Here is a 22,289-nt window from a genome sequence, read left to right on the forward strand (position 1 = left end):
AAAAAGGCTCTTTTACCAAAGTGACAGTCGAGCTGAATACCTCAGGAGCGGTGACCTAAAATCCTGGTCATACCTACCTACCTACCTGCCAAGGCTACCAGATGGCCAAGACTGTAATTAGGAGGCTACAAGGCTAAGCTGCTGAGTTCCTAGCTCAAAATTAAAACCTTTTCTCAAATTCCAGAGGCATACCTGGGCTCAGGCTGGAGCTGAACAGTGAGTGGGGAAAGATTATATATTTGGCTTTCACTAACACGAATGAATACTGAAGCCTTTTAAATCTGCCCTCTGTTTACCAGCTCCATGGGCAGCAGATTAATACTGGGGTTGCTGTGTACAATAATTAGTTCTCAAAGATATTTAATTTTGTATGTTATATTTTATGCTTTATGATATTGTGATGCAGAAGACAGTACGTCCACAGTGTTATGAAAGGAACCCTGATGAGCTGAACGTTTCCTGTTGGAGTTATTGAATTTATTGGAGGTGTTTGGTTTTTCTTATAATTTGGTTCTTTAGAAGCCAATTGAGATTACTTTTTGGGAAGCTGGCCTCTTTGGAATGACACTACCAAAGTTGGTATACACAACAGAGAAAAAAAATTCTTCATTTGCGTTTCTATTTGTAAATATTAATCTATATAAAATAATAATTAAAAGCATATGTTTATAGTTTACTAGGATTTAAATGAATTAGGTATTATATTTAGCATTCCAGTGTTCATACAATAGCCTTTAGACATCCCTTTAACAGGAGCTATGGGATATTGGGTTGACTCATCAAAACTGTTAGTCTCATGGCCCGTTTTCCCCCAGTGATTATTTGACTGTAACAATACAGCCTAGCATATGGCTATACCAAGCCCGTTCTCTAACAATAGCCCAGTTAACGTCAGTATTTCACAGGGATTTGGCTGGTGTTCTGGAGGATTTGATTTTTTTGAAGAGTACAGTGCAAAAACAAAGAACATTAGCTGGGAGAAGATGCCTCAGTGCTGGGAATGAAAGATAGAAGGACCAGTATAGAGAGCAAAGTGACCTAAAATACTTTTAGATGAGTTATAATGCATTTGTTTAATGGATGAAGAAAAACTTTTCACATTTGCTGAAATTTTATATATGTATATATATACACACACATATATAAATAATAATAAAGATTCACAGGACTATTAAGGGGTCAAGCTAAGGAGGACCGGGATGCTGCCATTGTGGAAATTAGGTGACAGAGCTACAGAAACTCACATTTATTTAAGCCAACTTACTGCTAAATGAATATGAAATACTGTAGCTCAGCTTTGAGTCTTCCCAGGCCTGGAGATATGCGCATGACTGTCTGCATATGTGGACACATGTAAAATCATAGCTGTTATTAAAATAAGAAGTTTTGGCAGGGTGCATTAAATTTTAAATAGAATCTGTTAGACATCGATTTCCAGGAGCAGTCTCAAAAGAGGAAAAAGTAAACCCAGTCTTGGCCAAGGAATCACAACTACTGCAAAGAAAGCATCCTCTGTTGAGCTATATGATTAAGATCTGGGCTTTTTAAAAAGTTCTTAAATCTTTTCTTTTTTTAATTACCAGTTAGCTAGCATAGGTAAAGATACTGATGGAAAACACAGTTTGATTTCTCCATCTTTACTTTTTTATGTTTAATCAGTTAACAAGATTCTTGATTCTTCTGTTCTTTTTATTGTTTATTGAGCAGGATGTAAGTATGAGAACTATGAGTGTTACACAGTTTTTGTTCTAGCTAGGTAAAATCTTTGGAAACATGGATACATGGCAGACAGCAGTAACTGTTCATGCACTGGCAAAGGTCCCAAGCAGCAAACAAAACCTTATGAGTTGTTTTATTAAATCATTTCAACACTGCACAAGAAATTTGGGTCCTACTGAAATCAACGGAAATTTTGCTATTGGTTTCAGGGCAGCCTTAATTTTACTTTTTGTTCTCAAGTATCATGAACATGTGTGTGATATACTGTCAACTGAGGATTATCTGTTGCCAAACGATCCCAGCAATGAATTAAAGACCTAACCCAAACTATCTTCAGAGCCATTAGAGATACCCTATGAAGCATTTTTCCTTACGCTTCCAAAACTATTCTGTATCTCACCTTCTCCTTACAAAAGAGAAATGTTCCAAGGACAGCATATTCTAAGCTTTAATTAACATATGCTTTGTATTATCTCTGTTGTGTGTTGTGCTTTACCCAAATGGTCTTATACATATTTTCACAGGTGATCATGAGCTGAATATAGCATGTGCATGTGCCTGACTTCATGTGAACACACTCAGTGCACACTCTTGATCCCCTTACGTTGTTCTTCCTGGATCCAACCCTTCCCCATTCTGAAGCTTTTTAATTTTCTCCAGAATGCCAAACCAGGTTCCCACTCCTATTGGCAGCTTGTGATAGGATAAGTAACAAAAAAGAACAAGTCAGATATGACATGTGGCAAATTTAAGCCTCATCAGCTGAGGGACTTCTCAGAGTTTCAATGTACATCCTTTTCTGGCTGCTGGTACTACAATGTGTAGTCATTTGGGTGCTTGCAAGAAATAAAGTCCAAGTACTTTTGTTTGGTTTTTGCAGGTTTTATTGATACTTCATTTTTCAAATTACAGTTTCTTTTGACCTAAAATAATAGCTGTAGGGCTTATTTTGTGCCATATTCAAAAATTTTCTTGAAAAACTACTTTCTTGAAAGGTCTACTTTACTTGTTCAGAAAGTTAACTAAAGGAAGCCACTTGTTCATCTGGTGTGACACAGTTGTATGGATATACAATTGTTTGACAAACCCATCCAATAGCTGTGACTTTCTATCTGCTGTAAGCCACCTTGTCTCCCGGTGGCTGGCTCTCCTGGGACGTAAGTCCTTCACTGGGAGCTTCACTAGGGCTGTTTTCTGCAGATGGCTCTCCGTTACTTGCGTTTCCTGAAAAGACAATATAATTAAGATTAAAATAAATGTCATATTTTTGATGCAGCAAGCTAGAAAGTATACACTTTGTCAATGACACTCAAGAGCGTTTTTACATAGCTATAAATGTTCAGGAAGCTATTTTTCTCAGTTTGCAGTTCATTTCCAAAATGCTTTAGGGTAATGACAGATCACCTAATGGTAATTAATTATCATGCTTCCAGCATGCTTTAAATAACTGCCACTGGAATGCATAATAGTTTGCACTCCACCTGTGCAAGACTTGTTCTCTTTTTTGTATTATCTCCTGATACTTACCTACCAGGCAGGAAGTGTGGGGAGCATTATTTTTTTGTCTGTCTGGAATACATAAAGCCCCAAGCACCCACCGCTGATAGATCTCTTCTTCCTTATGCTTTACCTTCTGTGATTTTAGTCTTCCACCCTGTTTCAGAGGCGCAGTTGCCTCAACAAGACCAAACTGTGCCATAAAGCGTACTGATGGTGTTTATTTAAAGTATCCTATCCAGAGTGCTCTTGTTGCACAGATGTCCCTCATACTAAAGGAATCTGTTTTCTAGTGGAGATTTCCAAAAAGAAGGTGTGAAGAGAACGGGTAAAAGATGAATGCTAACCACAACATTCCTGATTCGGTCTTGATTCAAGTCTGAACTATAAACACTGTTGCTTTAGTTGGACTCCTGTGTGGCTACACATGGTATCTCAGAGCTAATGGAGAAGGCTTCAGCTTTGCTAGCTGTCAAATTTTCTACAGGTGGGGTCCAGTCTGGCTAACTTGGACACATAAAGTATGCCTAAATGTCTAAATTTAGGCAGAGTTAGGCAGACAAGATTTCACTTTGGAGACACTAAAGGTACCTCCTTCTCCCCATCTGCAACACTGCTTACAGAGGCACTTATTTTAGGAGGACTGTTTCTATTTAGATACCAGTTAGATGAGTAAGAGATGTAGACTAGATCCAAGTCTACCTGTTTGGGATGCAGTGAGAAGCCCCTTATAAAGGGACTCACTCTTACACAGTGCAGTCCACCACACTATGCAAGGGGAATTTTAGCATTCAGACATACTGTCTGAATATGCATAAACATTCTGGAGCTCCTGTTTTTCACTGAATTTCAAGTTGTTAACACATTCCCTGGAAAAAGCCATCCACAGCTTTTTTCCATAATGACCACTCCTCTTGTTTTTGGTTTTGATGTTTCCCATGGAAACCATCATGATTCAGAATATAAAGCATGTCTTTGAAATGCAACCATGGGAACTCCATTTACTAAATCCAAACCTTTTCAAGCACCATCACTTTCATAATTCCCCAGGTAAACTGCCCCCCAAAACGCCAACTTTACAAACTGGTTTCAAACAAAACTTCAACAGATTTATAGATCGTCTGCAATGAAACAGATTCAAACTTTCCTCCATAATTTGTAAAGGCACTGCCAGTAAATACCATGAAGAATCATTGCATTTATGAAATTACTTTTGTTAAATTATCTTCAATTATGACAATATACATTTCAATTATATGCCAGGAAGAAATGATACATTCTGTCATTAAATATTGCAGTCTGATCACAAAATGAAACACCTACTTCAACTTGGACAATATTTTTACTAAATGGAAAGAAAATTACAGGTAACAGTTAAGCTGGATATATACACAACAGCTTCTAGATCCAGCAGTGAATAACCTAAAAGACATGTAACTTCAGCTGTACAAGAGAGTCTACATATGAGAGGTTTTATTCCAGAAACTGCAATTTATGAGTTTAAGAGTAACTCAGTTTTCTATTGGACTGAGAACGAGGTTCTAAGATATTGAGCTTTGAGCCTTTAATTATCCCTAATTCGACATTTCTAAGTCAAGACATTTCACATAGCAGTAATCAAAGGATCAAGAAAAAATTTTGAAAAGCTAGTTGCAGTTAGATTTTGTGATCACTGGTTTGTCCTGTTCTTCTCCATTTCACTGAAATATATTGATTTTTTTTTTTTTGCTTATAGATCACAGATGATACATGAACCTGGAAAGACGGTGGCAAACTTTTTAGCAGGGCCTGTTGTGACAGGACAAGGGGGAATGGCTTTAAACTAAAGGGGGGTAGATTGAGACTAGATATAAGGAAGACATTTTTTCCGCTGAGGGTGGTGAAGCACTGGCACAGGTTGCCCAGAGAGGTGGTGGATGCCCCATCCCTGGAAACATTCCAGGTCAGGTTGGAGGGGGCTCTGAGCGACCTGATCTAGTTGAAGATGTCCCTGCCCACGGCAGGAGAGGTTGGACTAGATGGCCTTTAGAGGTCCCTTCCAACCCAAACTATTCTGTGATTCTATGATTCTATGAAAGATATTGACTTGAAGGAAGAGGTGAGATGGACAAAACAGGATTCATCACAGTTGGTTGAGATTGCATCATAATAGACCCTCTACGGCTTTGCACTTGGATGTGAAAACTGGATTGTTTCATTAGCAATGCCGCTTGCTGCCACACTTGTAAACTCCTTCTACTTGGCACAAGGCCACAAATTGCAACCCACAACAATTGAGACTCAGCAGTCAGAATGAACAGTGTATCATACAATCCAAAAACACTATCATGAAGATTTATAATTACTGAAAGGCAGGAAACTGCTCTTTTTTCCACTAAGTATGTGTTAGATTGGATCTCAGAGTAGCTGACTGACAAATAGTTTCCCCTCAGGATGGAGCGCAAGGTACATCATCCAAAAATGTTTTGCAGCATTGCTCTCTCAAATCTAGCATCCAACTTCACGCCAGGATCCCATACGACAGCCTGGCAGCACTCCAGGAACAGTCTGGAGCAGTCAGGTAACAACAGATGTGCATTGCTTCGGCTCTGAAGGGAGGTACAGCAAGTTACCTCTGGTGCAAGGAGGCACACCAACCAAGCAGCAACATGACGCTTAGGGACTTAAAAAAAAAAAAAAAAAAAAGGAAGATTTCTGTTCTCTTGACTGAACACATTCAACAGTCTCACTTGTCCACTCCTGAAGAATGTGATTTTTGGTAGCAATGCAAGTGGTGAACTTGTACTGATGGACTGACACTGCTTTGGCATGAATTTTGGCACAACCTCCTCTCAAAAAGAAATTGAAGGTGTTCAGCTATCAGCATCTGAAGTTCATACAGTCCTTCTAGCTGAACTGATAAACATTACAAATCTTTTTTCACAAGGAGGTGGGCTCAGATTGTTATCAAGACACCCACAGCAGGAATCTCTGTAAGTTACCATCTCATGGTCTGGATGGGAGGTCTGGAGCAGAAATAGGTTTGATGTGATGCCTATTTAAGAAGAAGTCATATGAGAAGTTTCAGTAGTCCAGGGTGAGATAAGATTAAAATGACTATCGAAGCAAGGTGACAAGCCAATGTTGCTGTGAGATGGAATTTAGTAGAAGTGAACTGTGTAGCTGCATTACCATGGTGCTGAGGCCAAGCAAATACTGGCTTGAAGAGCAGGCAGGGTGTACTCCCTTCTGCTTGCAGAATAACATGTTGACATGTACTTTTTAAACCTTCTCCTTGACAATCTATACTCCATAAATCTCACACTGTGTGGCTTGTTTTAAAAAATTTGACTAATCTTTGTGAACTCTTTCAGTGTGTTTTTCTCTCCCTCTCTTGATTTTTATGTTTAACATTCAAGTATTTGGTTTTGGCCACTGATGAGGGCAGGATATTGAGCTAGGCAGACCATTGGACTGACCCATACACAAATGTTGTTGCATTTTTGTGCCAGTTTGGATGGTTTTAAACCTTTTCCATCTCAAAAACAATCTGCCATGGTAGATATTTTCCCACCTTTTTTCAGGATTTTCTGTAAATGCTGGGAGTAGCCTCTGTCCGTGGTGCTCGGTCAACAGTCATTCTGCCAGAGCTGTGACTTCAACTCAGTCTGGTGTTACACAGCCATAATGTTGCGAGATTAAGTCCCAAAAGATCTAGAAGCTATACCCAGGACTGTTTAAACATCAGAATCAAGCTTTGCAAATTAGGAATATCTTGACCAGCTGAAAGCCATCAGAGAGATCAAAATATCCTCTCTGAACTTGAAAGACACTGAGGGATACCAAGAAACTGATGAAAAGGCCTACAGCAAAATCTTGAGTCCACTTTTGAAGAAAGACCATGAGTAATGATTCAGGCTATCTCTTGAACAAAAGCATTGATGCTTTGTGTTTGTGTCAGAACAACCAACTTGATGGTTCTGAGACATTATAGTATTGCATCACTCAAACATCAGCCTCAGTCCATTTGAGGTGGTCTGTCAGGCATAGATAGCCTAGGTAGCTCGATGTCTTGGAGAGTACATTTTGTTCCCAGAAATGCAACTGCCCTCCAAAGCAGAAAGGGCCTGGACTGTGTTCACTGTGAAGATGAGCCCTTAGGTCATAAAAAACACTTGTAAGCTTGCAGGCCTCCAAGAATAATTCAGAACATCTCAGCCTGCCAAAAAGGGATGGGTTTGTTTGCTTTTCTTGAGGCTATCCAAATTTATTTACAACTTACACAGACATGAAGGGGAGTTTATTTACCAGAATAAATTAAGTGTTCAGGGCAGAGCAGCAGATTGAAATCTGAGCAGAGTTGGTCTTACTGTTCTAAGCAGTAAGAAAAAATTGAAGGAATCTCACAGCTGCATGGAAATTTATGGAGACAAAGGAGAAATACAAGGGGCATAACCAGCACAGCTATAAAAAATCCAAAGAAACTATCTAGCGTGAAGTCAAAGCATGCAGGATCCATATTGAGATATATTTAAAGCCTCAGTTGTAACTTTACAGTGGATAGAAGTTACTGTGCTACTCCTAAGTCATATGAATCTCAACATTCTCATCTTAGGTGCTTCCAGTAGACAAGAGAGGCCACTTCCAGTTTAGTCAAAGTCTATATTATGACTGCAAATAGAGAGAGAACTATTAGAAGATATAGCTTCACCATATCGTCTATAATCACTGCAGGAAGATCTCTCTAGCTCTAACTCCAGGACAATGAAACTTCATTACACACTGTCTGCTCTAAAATAAATTTGTTTAGTGTTGCATCAGGAGAGTCTCAACCATATACTCTGGACAGTGCAAGATGTTTCATCTATGAAAAGTATGTTTCCACTTTGACATAACTATAATATTAACAGGACTACAGACAGAGGGAAACATTAAGCAGAGAATTTAGGTTTTATTTAATGACAGAAAACTTTCTGCTCACCTGTGGATGCTTTCAGTCTTCTGATATAATCAGACCAAAAGGAACAGTCCGCTTTTTTCAATCCTTTAAGAGTTGGCAAGGAAACAGTGAACTCCTTGTAGTTATCACCATCATCATTTGGCAGATACATAGGCCAGGGGGGCATCACCCCTGACATTCTTCTTGAGAAACTATAAGGGTAGTTTGGATTTCTAAGGGAACGGGAGAAATGATCATTAGAAAACAATGACATGAACAGTAAAATGCAGAAGGAGACCGTCTGGGTCAAGGAAATGTGTATGCAGTCCCTCCGACCAGTAGGGTTCAAATTCAGTCCAGACTGGTGAATCGTTCATGGTGTCTCACCTGACAGTAACTTGCTAGTCTGGTTTACTTCCTAAGGAACAGGTACACAGAACCTTTATAGACACAGGCTCATGAACACCCTCAACAGGCCTCGGTCCCAAAGCAACCCAAGATAGTCCAAAAAGCACGTAAAGTCACAGTTCCCACACTAGCTTTCCAGAGATACTCCTCATTCTCGAACATGGCCACAGCACAGTAAAGTGGAGGGTTATTCACAGGATAGTTGGTAAAGGATGCACTGTGTCTTCATGTGCTTTCCCCTTTCTTCTGGGAATAAGGGAACTCTTAGCCAAGACCCTTCAGAATTGGAGTCCTAGAACTAAGCTCTGGAAACAACACCAGGGTCTTTGTAGACCCCCTATATTTAAGTAGAATTTGCAGCTGCTCCACGGAGATAAAATTGCTATTACTTCTAGCTAAGTGTCATACTACAAATCTTCAGTATCCGCTTGACAACTTGGCCAAGACTTTCCAACAGTGTTGACCAAAGCCCCCTCTGTAGGATTACAAATTGCTAGAGGAAATGGAGGCTACTGGAGTGAGGGCAGGATCTGGACTACATTCCCTCTACTACTCACCCCCTCCCCAATCACAGCAATTCTTAAATGTCACATACTTACCCAGAGTTTACAAAATTGGAGATATACTGCATAATTTGCAAGGAAAGGCTCTTTTCTTCCAGAGTAAATTGTTCTTCATACTTCAGGTAGAATGGCAGTCCAAATGCATACTGAACATCCAGCAAGAGCTCCTGACCTGAACTAAAAAAATGTTTATATAAAGATAATTAAAACCATCATTTATTTATCTGGGGGAGAAAGGGAGCTAATTTAATTCAGAGAATAAAGCGAAGTTTTAAATAATTAATGACCATTAATTAGAGTGTGGTGAGCTGTGGGGTTTCTTCAAATCAGAACATAAAAGAAGAGCAAGCAATAACAAGGAAAATTTGCCATTAAGTTAATTAGGGTCTTTAATATTTGTTACAAGAGGAAATTGTGGAAGACAGCAGGGCATATTTTCTAAATTAACTGGGTATATAAGAGAAAGTGATAGAGGGAGAAAGCCACTTGGTTATTCCTTAAATGCCTTTTAAGCTTTATACAGATTTTCACTAAAATTAAATTCAGAAAGTGGAAGCAAGCGCTGACATGGAATCTGGCAGCCATGATGGAAGGTTAATTATGGTTTATTTCACAGATCTGGAATAAAATCCTGGCCTTTCTTAACAGCAATTGGAGTTTTTCCATTGAGTATATTGGGGCCAGCATTCTGCCCCAAATCGTTGGATAAGTAAAGAGTAATAGGAGATGTTTATGAAGATTTCTCTTAGCTTTAATCTAATTTCTCTGCTGGCTAGGTGGTTTTGGTTTACACAGTCTGTTCTCCCCAAGTTTTATATGGTAGCCAAGTCAAAACAGGTTGACATAATCACCTGGATCAGATTTAAGAAAGAATAATTGTTGTTTACTTCCATGTAATAATTAACACATATAATAAGGAATATTTCAACAATTCAGAGACAAGACTGGCCAGGCAAGACAAAATTTGTAGGACCCAGTAGCAAAGGTTACACAACATATTCAAGTCCTGCAGAAAAACAGTGGGCAACTTCTACTAATAAAATTATAACTAAACTGTGCTCAACACATAGCTTTGAACCACAGCTCAGAAGGAGACAGTTCTGGTATGGAGTCCAATTGTGTTTTCTGTATCCCACATTTAGACAAAGGTCTTATTGACTTGGTTAAATGCTGCTTGAAGGCAGACAGCATCAGGGGACCTGGGAGAAAGAACAGATGTCTGTGAGGCTAAGACAAACAAATCCCAGATCCCCTCAGCAAGATTTCATCTGCAGTAGCTGCAGAGGTTGTTGTCGAAAGGTGGCACAACCAAAACTATTTTATCTTTGGACATGAAATGCAGCAGCATTGATATGACCCTGATGCTGCCTCTAATAGAACAAGGCTTGTAGTTCAAACCATTATGGGCAGGTGGACTGAAAGCAAGATGACTCTCTTACTTTTTATGAGTGGTGGCACCAAAGCCTCTATTTTGAAAAACAAACACACAACCCTCTAAATGAAATACATCTTTGGTTGTATTTTCCTTAGTCTTATCATAATACCTCAGTAATACTTTGCATCTGGAAAGTGAATTATTCACAGATTATTCATCAAAAAAACGTAGAATTGAAACAAGATTAAAGCATATTTCTCTTCCCCAAATGTTTATAGAAGGATTAAGCAAGATCATAGTTTAATAATTTTACTTTAAAAATAATTTGCTTGGCCCAGTATATTACAGCAATGTTTAGTGTCACTATTGCAGCAAAGGTACTATACACTTAAAGGAGCTATTTTCTTTTCAATAAAGAGTCACTTTACAATAGAACAGAGGACATGAAATTAGTTAAGATGCAATGAAGGGACAAATGCACCCATTTAGGGAAGGCATAGCAGAGGCGAACTTTGCTCTAAGTCTAAAATGAGTGAGCTGGGACTGAGGGTTTCCCCCCAAATGATACTCTCTTCTCAGCCCTCAGGTTTCTAGAGGTGAAATCTGTTAAGGTCGCAGCCCAGAGTAAAATTCAGCAAACTCCTAAACAGAGAACTTATTAGGATTGAAATTATTTGTATAGCTGTAATGGGTTTGATACAGAGACATAAAGTGGTACAAAACTACAACTTAATGAGCTGCTTTCAATATTTCTGGTTGATGCTACCACATCCTGGCCAGGGAGTATCAGTAGTAAGAGGATGAGAAAGAAAACATAAGACTAAGAGGGGAAAGAGGCACATATATACGTGCACAGAACAGCAGTAAAGACAACTGTGAAACATTTAGATGGCAGCTAGATGGAAAATATCAGGGGAACATTTCTGTCTCCTCCCTCAAACTCTGATCATCATCCATTACTGCCAAAGGGGAGTGCAAAATGGCCAGAAACACCCAAACAAGGATTCTGGAGTCTTGTAGGAGCTCTGAGCATACTCAAGGTAGCACCAGGTAGTAATACTGTTTTCACTGGAAAAAAAGTGGAGTGATAGAAAGAGAGGAGTAACAGATAAGCATGTATAGCTTTGCTGTTGCACACTGTTAGCTCTGCAGGGAGGTTTGTCTCTGCTGAGCTGCTCCAAACTGCACTCCTGAAACCCCAGGGTGCCATATAGGTGACTCAACAGCATCAACTCTAAATGGGGAAATGCAATGCCCAGCTACCTGTGGACTTCAGAGGACAGTTTGATAAAAGGGAGGACTGCAGAGACAACAGCAAAAGGGATTTTGAAAGTGTTTTTAAGGAAGACAAACTAATAGCAACTAACTTCCCCTACAGAAGTATCTCTTCAAGAAACAGATCTGTTATTTTCATAACAGTGGTGAATGTTGTTACGTGTAAGGATGAAGGCTTGGCTTTGGTGACTTCACAGGACTAGTACTTCATGCAAAGGTATCGCTTCAGATCTTCTGTGTATACCTTTTCTTTTTAAGATGTCAACATTTTTAGAAAGAGATTCACAGCTCTTCTTATGTGACAGTGTGACAGACTGGTAAATTGAGCCATGGGGAAGCTAGGAGCCAGACCCTACCACTTTGTTCACACTAAAGTGAGCTCGCCTTGGAGAACTATTACTTCACATCAGAAGGAGGCACTACTGGAGTTCAATTATCCAGTTTACAGAAAACCAGGTAGTAAAATCAGAAACTTTGTGACATTCATAGCCAACAATGTAACGGCAGACCCTGATATATCACTTGCTGGGAATTTTCATTATACAGTGCCAACCCATTTAATTGGGAAGGTATTGGTTCTGAGAAAATTTTCCTTAAGCCCGAGATGGAGTTTCCATTTAAATGTTTCCAAGTAAGAAAGAGAGAAAGGGATTTCTTAGCCATCAGATACTCCACTGCTCTCTCTATAGAACTGTGGCTACTTTCGCATACAAAGAACAGCTTCAACAGGGAAGAGTAAAAGATGAGAAGGTCAGAATTTAGAACAAAAATACCCAGGTTATGGTTGATTTCATTCAAATTCTTGTTCCAAATCAAACAGACCATAGATGTAAATCCACATTTCCAACAGTTGAAGTGAATATCTTAACCACAAGCTTTTGGAACAGTAAAAAAAACCCAAACCCAAACAACAACAACAACAACAAAACCCAACGCAGAAATCCTCAAAAATTTTCTTTGCAAAATGGAATTGTCATTAATGGCTATCCATAATCATGGCAGTCAGAACAGAAGAGTATGATCTGGCAGACCACCATGCTATTCTATATTAGGACTGAAGGCACAACTTAGAGCTGGGGCTGCAGTGACTTCACACTGTGATCCATTGCAAATTAGGACATATACCTCATTTTGAACTTTGTCCTTGATCTAGATCTGGCTAATTATTTCATACTGGAAACTCATTTTGATGATTAATGAGTGACTATAGCCTAACACTTCTCTCTTTTTTTTTCCTTCATTTAAAAATTGTCTTTACTCTCCTAATGTAACAATTTCAACTAATCTCAAAGCCTTTTGAGTCAAAGCTTCTATTCTTAGTTGGCTTAATGAAGTATTTGTTTCATTTTTAAAACTCCACACACAGATAGAAGCCAAGGTAAATTAGCTCAAAATTCAAATGACATCCTATACAATACCAAAATATTCACAAACTTCCCACTGCTATCCAATCATTTAAATTTTAAAATAACAAGATAAACATAACTCTAGCTAGAGTTCAGCCAGAGTTACCAGCAAATTACTCAGGATGAAAAAGCAAGATGAAGAAGAATCAGTTCGTCATTAGTGAAAATACCAAAGGGATATTTATTTATCAATCTTTTTAGCTGTATTGACCAATAATGATAGATATTTTAGTCCTCATAAAGCACTGATAACTATTAACAGAATACTTTTCTAATATTTATGGTCTACAAGAAGTGTGGCCATGAGTTTGCTTTTCTTTTTGTGCTTTAAAAGTTTTTACTGATAACTAGGCAAGAGAACCACACAAATGGAAATTTAAACCTACTGAAGAACCTGTCACCACATCTTAAATAGTATATGGGAGGAATTTAATTAATATTTTCACTCCAAAATTCATTCTATCTTCATTCATACAAACAGTTTTAACCAATTTTCTTCATACTCCTTTTTACACAATTTTATATAATCAACCTACTGTCCATTTTATGACACAATCACCCTCTTTTTTACACAGGATACTGTTTTGGCATTCTGGGTTTTTTTCTTTTTTTTTTTTTTAAATGAATGATAAGTTTGGAAGAAATATAGTCTAGCAGCCATATTTCTCAAGCCCAGCCTGAAAAACCCTGACCCTCAAATGATTTTCAGTTTCTCCCAGCTTTGACTAGAGATGTTGGCCAAAATTCCCATTACCCTATGTGATATGAAGCCAGGCTACACAGCCCAGTAAGCTAGGCCTAACAAAAACCTAAGCAGATAACTTCAGAAGCTTAAGAGCCCAACCCTATTACACTGGGGACAGTAGCATCAGTAGTCATAAATGGTCTATGGGGCAACTCCTTCCTTCTTCAATGCCTGCACAAACCTTTCAGTTCAGCTAGAGCGTTGCAACCCAGCCTCTTCAGGAGGTGAAATACAGAGATCTGCTCATTTTGTTTCAGCTACAATGATTGTCTGAGAAATTTAGAAGAAATAGTGTACTCAAACTCACGTTAGTCTCTAAACTTAGCAAATATTGGCGATCTGTGAAAGACTTGTGAGATGAGGAAACCATTAATCCTTTAAATGTAAACTTTTATGAGCATAACTGCTCATTCTAACAATTCTGTGAAAGGGTCCATGTTAGCGATGGGATCGTGGTTCTGATCATGAGCGAGGTTCCTAGCCTCGTATTCAAGACCCCATTCAGTATCCCATTGGCAAGGATAGGCCTATCACTAGGAAAACAAAACAAAACGCCTATCCACTGTCGCTTGGCTTTGGTGAGAGTAGGTCATTTACATGCTGATTGGATTGAACAACGTAGGTGAAACCCAGACTCATGGAGTTGGTGATAAATCTCCCACTGATTTGAGTCGAGATAGGATTTCATAACAACCATGTCCCTGGAGAAGAGGATATGATTTATGTATAAAATGCCACTGCCTGCATGATCTTGTGGCCCCGTTCTGTGTTTATTTTCAATAAATGAATTTAAAATTAATTTTTGCAAGAAGTATTGGAAATACCAAATGTGGTTGGTTGCACACGTATACATTCTCTTCATATTAATACCAGCAGATTTGCAGAGTGGGATCGAGTACCCTAAGCTGTTAACAGGCACCATCTCATCAATGTCATGGGAGAGGAGCAGCCTACGAACACTGTACTTTGCCTGGATTGAAATGTTCATTTTGATGATAAGCAAAAATAATTTAAAAAAAAGTATATATAACCACACATCTTAGAAAAGGAAATACGGAAATGGTACGTGATTGCAGGGGAAAAAAAATAATCAGAGGATAGCTGGATATTTACAGAAATTTAATGAGCCAGTGTAAGGCCTGGTGTGACCTCTGCAGTTCTAGGGATGCATTTGGCTCATTGAGTCTCCTCACATTACAAAGTCCTGCCAAACAAATGGGGAAAAGCATGTGAAAAACAGATGAACATTTTTCTTTCTTTCTTTCTTCTTTTCAGGAAAATCAGGACATATGGAAAAAGCTTAACTCCTAATGGGATTAAACTGCCAAGTTTATCCACCTTTGTACCAAAAAAGCCCTATAGATACATGTGACTTGCAAAAGTATCCTGGAGTATGCTGTGTCTTTTCCACTTGGATTACTCCCAATACACACAATGTTCTACTTTGCATTATAGCTGTGCCAATTGAAGAAAATAAAACTGAAGTAGCAGATAATAAATTCAAGAACCTGAAAGCTCACAATAATTGAAAAAAAAATCATAGGTCTTAATGCAGGAAGAAAGCACTTTTATCGTCTTGTCAGAACTCCTAAATAACACAGATTACAGAATTTTGTCAGGGAATTACTGTATTAAAAACCTAGTAATAGGCATATTGACACTTGAGTGTATCTTTAGGGGACAAAAATTGACTCATTTGTTCAGTATGCCTACTCCTGAGCTGAATGAATGGATGAATTTCCTTAAAAAGGTGATCCATCCAAAGACCCCAGAGCACCAAGGAAGGTATCTCTAAATATATGGACTTGGTGCTTACCTTCCAGATTACATTTTGTGAGCACAGCCTGTCCCAGTGCAGCACATGCAGTTCCAAAAATTGATTTGTACTTTTCTGAGTCTTATAGCTGAATTTTGGTTAACTTAAAGCTGATTTCTGCTTTTTCTGAGCTTTGTACTTTGCCTTTGCATATTTATGGCTAATTTCCGAGATCTGAAAAATCTACTGAATGATAAAGGCTCCTAGACCACTCCGTGGGAAGAAAAAATAAATTATCTCGATCTCAAGCCTTTAGCAACACAGAAACTGTCTAAAGACTTGAGAATGGCGTGATGTGGTTGAATCCGTGGGAGAGTGTTTTCATAGCTGCAGCTGGCATAAAGCAATAGGTAAGGCCAGAGGGATGAGAGGCAATTCCAACAAGAAGAGCAAAACAACTTTTGGGAGATGAGAGGGAGTACAGCTTTACAGAGAAAAATTACAAGCTGTTGTTGCAGCAAGTGTACGTAGCTACCTAAGGTGATTGTGGTGCCTGCCCGGCTATGGAGGCAATGTGCATCTTATTGTTCTTGTTACCACCTCTCCAGTGCCTTACCTGACCTCTGTGTTTAGATGAGTTTCTTTGAAGCCCGGAGACATAACTTTCTGTCTGCCTCCACAGCACCCAGTTCACACTGTGGCCCCCCAACCTGTGGGGTGTTTGTACTCATGGACTAACAGCTACAGCCAGGAGGAAAGCCTCAAGTGGACAACAGGTGGTGGACAGATTAAAGGACAGGCATATGATTATTACAAAATCAAAAGAGTAGAAAAATCTCCCTTAATTAAAGGGATATTAAGAACAGACAGAATTAGCACAGCATATATAATAAATAGAAAACAAAAATACTTTGCATAGTTGAATGGGTTTATACAAACATTTTTTTTTTTCATCAGTCAGGAGTTCTCGCCTTCAGTTACAGGAATCATAAAAAGTGTCACCGAAATCCAGCCAACTATGTGAGCATTGGCACAGAGCAGTCTTTTAACAACTCACACCAACATACACAAGAGTGCATAGTCAGGAGGCAAAGACAGCCCCAACTAAAATGACTCAAAACAGACAGCCGCTCATTAATCTTGGATGAATCTGTCCAGCGCACAACAGTTAACAAAAGCTTTTGTGACAATTATTGTGGTAATGGTAATGACTATAAGATAGAGCCCTATTAAGTCTCAGTTTAGACCCCTTCAATGACAATAATGATGCTTTGCCATCCTGCTGCAGCTGATGATCTGGCCTCCTCAATGAGCAGAGCACTGATTTTTATCCACCATCTTTAAGACAGCATGTTTGGCACCACAGGGTGACTTGGAAACTATGCTGGCGTGGCAAGCAGTGAAGTAGCCTTCATATAATATGCAAAATCACTCAGAAACCTCTTTGAAGGGTTAACAAGGCAAATCTTTGTACAGTTAATAATATTATCCTTGTCAAAACATACTTCTCCTATCACATATTTCTTTACTGTAACTAAAGCTATACTCCAGCCCTCCCCACAAATCCTAGGCAATGCTGAGCAGTCACATTCCTCCTGCATTGTTTAGAATAAATGTTTACTCCAAGGCCTAAGTGTTCTCAAAAAGAGAATGAGAAAATGGCATCTGGGTTATGTATATATTTTTACCACAGATCATTAATGCGGGAGTTGGCTATGCATCCCACTCCTTATTCAAGTAGGAACTGAAGACTAAAGCAGACATGGTGTTACGCCAAGTTGGGGAGAATGCTACCACGTGGAAGTAGATACTAGTTTGCTCTCTGCAAGATCCATTCATCTATATGAAAATCGTCAGTTCACGGTTTTGTGTGATTTTCCACATATGTCATAGACATCAGTTTAGCGTGGCCTTTTTAATCCTACCCCTGTATCTATGCATGCTTGAATGTGTGTATGTGTGTACATTTTAGAAACAGCCAGTTGTGAGACAAACATTTGCTAATTGACTGGTACTGGTAAAAATTCCTCCCTGTTTAATAACTTCTTGACTACTTTGCATCCTTGCAGTTGAGTCTGTCTTTACTGGCTGACTTCTCCCTCCCTCTTGTTTATGTTGCTGTGAGTTATTAAGGGACTGCTCCATGTGAAACAAGAGGAAATACCAGTATTTTTTCATCTCTGCATTTTAACTCTCTGTTCTGTTACACATTTTGGGAGACACACAAAAAGTAGGAGAGAGGTGACAGAGTAGAAATTGGAGAATGTCTTGCTATACTGTGCCTTATCTTAATTAGCGAATGGCCATTTCCCCAGCCAGAATATTTTATCTAAGAGTAAGTAGTCTTCCATTGTTGTAGTTATCTGAACACAATATTCTTTTAATGTACTCTTTCCAATATCCCTGTGAGGTAGCTATTAGTAGTTATCATAGATAATATATAATTTTATTATCATCATCATCATCTTTATGATATAGATAACAAACACAAAGAGGGAAAGGTCCATATCCTGTGTAAACTGAGATTTTAGGAAGAATTTAGACACCAAAAAGCAAAAAATCATTATTTTATCTCTTATGTTACCCTCTGGACATAATACTATAGAAGTTTCCATTTTTACAAGAGAAGGTCTGTATCTCAGCAAACACAGATGTGATTCAATATCAAATGGGCTGAGAGATCATTTTTCTGTCCAATGCCTACGAGTGATTGGGAATATCTAATGAGGTGTTCCTCCAGCTACAATGGACTGAGGGGGATCTGATCCAGTATATGTACTCTCAGAATATCCTGTACATGCCTACTATGTGCCAAACATACTGTTGGTTATTGCATTCATTAACACAAAGAAATGGTTGTAAAAGGGTTCTTCTATTCAGGAATTTAATAGCTAGAGTGTTTGCAGGGTCCCAGATTCAATTCTCACTTCTGCTGAGCAAGTTCAAACCCATACACCCTACCTTCCAGCCTAAGCTGTAGGTTACTCAGCAGAGTATCTGCCTCCTCTCCTCCTCCTAAGAAGAGTCACAGTTTTCAAAGAAGAACTTGAGAACTGGCAGGACTCATTACTCCAGTGGTTAGGGAAGTCCCTTGAGAGTTGGTGACATGGTTGCCAGATCTTTCCCCAAGATTAGCTTATATATTCTACTTGAAGGCTGTTTCACGTATATCATTGGTTTAAATTCAGTAGGGCAAATTGCCAATAATATTCCCAAACACTGCGTTTTGTTGGTTTCAGATTACTGATGGTTTCTCAGTTTTTAGCACTTAAGGCCACTCCCCCATGCAAAGCGCCTACCCTTGACAGCATCGCTTCATCGGCATGCAGTGGGGCTGCTGGACAGCCTGCAATGCACGTATACAATATGGAGGGGAGGAATGCTGTAGGGAGGGTGAGGCAGAGAGGTCACATGGCAAAACTGGGATGAAGAATAAGGAGGGATTCATTTAGGAATGAATTACAACAATGTTTAAACAAAAAACTCGCAGTATATTCAGCAAAGGACCTAACGTGGGGTCCCTTGGGAAAATGAGGCTATCACTTCATAAATAGTCACGTTGTAGCGTCAAATGAGATCCTTCGGCACAGGGACAAGCTGAATTCTGCAATTTCTGTTTAAGTGCTTGCCTTTGCAACCTAAACAACATTTATTTTAATGGTACTTAGGTACAAATAAAGATGAAAGGAGTAAGAATGTAAACACAGCATACCAATTTGGGTCCATTTCTCATTGCAAGTGGCTTAGCCTAAGGCATTTGAGCCTCTGCCTCACGTTCTCACAAGTTTCAGACAGCATACTGGCTTTGTTTGTCCTTTTAAAGAGGGTTATGAAAAAGTGAAATAATAAGTTTTGCACTAAAGGTTAAAGTAATTAGCTTAGAAGACCACTAACATAAATATTATTAAAATGTGTAGCTAAGTGCTATGTAAACTATTACTGCACTGAAGCATGTGAGGAGAGCTAAATAACACGAGCACAAGAGAAATCTTAAGTAGGGCTAAACTAGTAGAAGAAGAAATACTCATCAATTCAAAATCACTGCCTCAAAGCCAGTGACTCTAAGTTGTATAAGTACTATTTCATCTGCTTTCAAATAAGATCTTATCATAGATGACTGGGTCACTATCATTCTCCAAAGCAAGAGAAAACTTGCTAGCTAATTTGAGAACACATCTTTCTGTGTGGCTGGATTTTTGGCATACCATAGCTCGGCGCTATTTGGAGCCTTGTAAAAGTCACTTATCTGAGCCTATTGGTAGCTGAATGGAGTACTGCGAACATTTTGCTGGAGCTGCCAGCGAAATAACAGCACCCCGAGGATTAACTTCTTCTCGGCTAAAAAGAAAGCGAGCCTGTGTTACCGCAGCATAATGGCCTTCATCTGTAACCTAGATCTTGGCTGTTTTCTTTCAAATGCTTTTTCACTACGCTATCAGGAAAGGAAAAAAACCCGCACAGTTCACAGGGAACTTCACAGTATCTAATGGTGCCAGTAGGAACATGCTGTCCCTCCCTTGAGCCCTTTCAGAGAAAGCCTGAGAAAAAGGAAAGTGTCTCAGAAATCTTTCTTGGAGAGAGGTATGGGGCAGTACAGGGAGCAGGGGACAAGCACTATTCCCTCATAAGGAAACAGCTAGAAGATAAGCATCCCTGTGTGCTTTGCTGCCCTAACGTGTGGATCTAGGGAACAGGAGGGGCTACTGCCACTGCAGTTTCTGATTACTCAGCCATTGAGAGCAAGGGACCAGGAGCTACCGTGGTATGTCACATAGCAGTCCAAAGTGCTGACCACTGCCTGCAAACCTCAGTGTCTCATCCTGACTTCTGGGAGGGGCTGGGTCTAAAATAAAAGCAGGGAAGGTCACCTTAATAGCCTCTGACTACCAGCTTGTTCTATGCCCAAGGGAACAAGGCATTTGCATCTCCCACAGGCATTTAGACCTTTCTGTCTAAAATATGATACAGCTTCTCCTGCTGAAAATTTTTCAAGCAAGCTTCTAACATGAAGGATGACATAGAGCCTGAGTCTGCAAATGCTTGGGTTCAGAAATACTTTTCCTCCCATGAGACAGTCTGTCGGCTGATCACAAGTCACGGTGCTGGAGCAGGAAGGAATAAATCCCAGACCCTGTCCACACTGAAGGCCAGTCAGTGTAACTGTGGAACAACTGCACTGACTTCAAAAGGGGGCAGTGTTAAATTAATGTTGAGTCCTTAGAAAATGTTACCCCATTTACTTTGAGAGCTGTTACTTAGACAACATTCTAGTTCTTTGTGAGAGATTTATCAGATATAGAGTAGAAATCTAAGAGGCTATCTGGAACTGGTAAAGGTAGGTAAGTTGGAAAAGGGAAACTTAAAAATTTAGACATCTAACTTCAAGTGCCTCAGTTCAGAAACAGCATGTGTATATAGTCAACAGAGAGAAATAATCTATTAGAGCCCAATCCCTCCTTTGCTAATCCAAACTGTTCATACCTACATCTATCCATTTACTCCGCAGGGTGCCCAAACAGACAGCCTTGTTTTTGTAAACTCTACATCCAAGAAACATAATAAAATACATCTCCTTACCCGCTCTGTGAGGAGCTCTCAGGTACGTGATACATGAAGACATTTCCTCTGGAGGCAGCAGCCCAGTGACTGGCCATGTTTATGATGGGACACGTGATAAACTGGTCACTGATAAAAAAGGAGGAGCAGGGAACAGACTCAGTCACATAACAGAAAAAAGGAAAGGAACAAAAAAACCACCACAACCAACAGACCGCTTTCTATATTGATAGCCTTCTTTAAATCTTCCAAAACAGGTCATATCTCTGCCTTCAAGTGCACTGAGGGAAACCACATTCACCCTCTATGAGCCCATTACAGCTTATAATTCACTAAAATTGCTGTTTTATGGAGTGTTGAACAATGGTAACATTACTAAAGAAACAAGATCTGACACATAAGGAGTATCCTGACCAAAAGAATCCCATTTTAGTCTAGTTTATGGGGGCGCATGCTTGTAATAGTATAAAGCTCCTTCTTCTGGCACCACTAGGTTGCAACAGCATCTAGTAAAAGGACTTATATATTTTCTGGGTTAAGGATCAATAATATTGTTCCTGCATTTGGATCTGTGTGATTTTTTTGGATATAGTTTCCAGAGCTGGAAGAAGTAAGAGACCACTTTTGGAGCTGTTCTGCAGGGCCTCTGGCAGGGCTCATCAATATGGAATATCTGGTGCAGTATATCTGGGAGAGAAAGGTTAAACAAGAAGAGTGCAATGAGATAGTTAAATGATCAGTTTATCACCAGGTATTGCAATACAAAGGTATGAGTGTAACAAATATATCCAAACCTTCCTAGCTTCCACTGCCACAAGAAGTGGGGCTGGAAGGTGGGGTGAGCAGTAGCTGGAAGGAGCACAAGCAATTCAAGAGGGGCAGGCAGAAAACAGGACACCTTACTGCAAAGTATCTCGTTATGATTCCTCAAGGCAATATTATATACACACATATCAGCATTTCTCATTCTACATGTTCTCAAAGACTCAGCACGCTCTTTGGGTGTTTATATATCCATAACTACATGAGCACACACAAACGTATCTGCTGCGGAAGTAGGAGGTTTCAATT

General features: G+C 39.3%; 1 protein-coding gene across 1 annotated transcript in view; it reads right to left on the reverse strand.

Moving 5' to 3' along the window:
- Window positions 1-2,588: 2,588 nt before the first annotated feature.
- The window catches only part of TG (thyroglobulin), a 165,800-nt gene continuing 146,099 nt past the window's right edge, over window positions 2,589-22,289 (reverse strand). Inside the window, exons 45-48 of the mRNA XM_076329064.1 lie at window positions 21,240-21,347; window positions 9,142-9,282; window positions 8,177-8,367; window positions 2,589-2,943 (exon numbers count right to left, since the gene is read on the reverse strand). Of these exons, the coding sequence (XP_076185179.1) occupies window positions 2,828-2,943; window positions 8,177-8,367; window positions 9,142-9,282; window positions 21,240-21,347 (556 nt within the window). The 3' untranslated portion in view covers window positions 2,589-2,827. The remainder of the gene's footprint in view (window positions 2,944-8,176; window positions 8,368-9,141; window positions 9,283-21,239; window positions 21,348-22,289) is intronic.

The sequence above is a fragment of the Aptenodytes patagonicus genome, chromosome 2 (assembly GCF_965638725.1).
Source record: "Aptenodytes patagonicus chromosome 2, bAptPat1.pri.cur, whole genome shotgun sequence".
Lineage (NCBI taxonomy): Eukaryota > Metazoa > Chordata > Aves > Sphenisciformes > Spheniscidae > Aptenodytes > Aptenodytes patagonicus.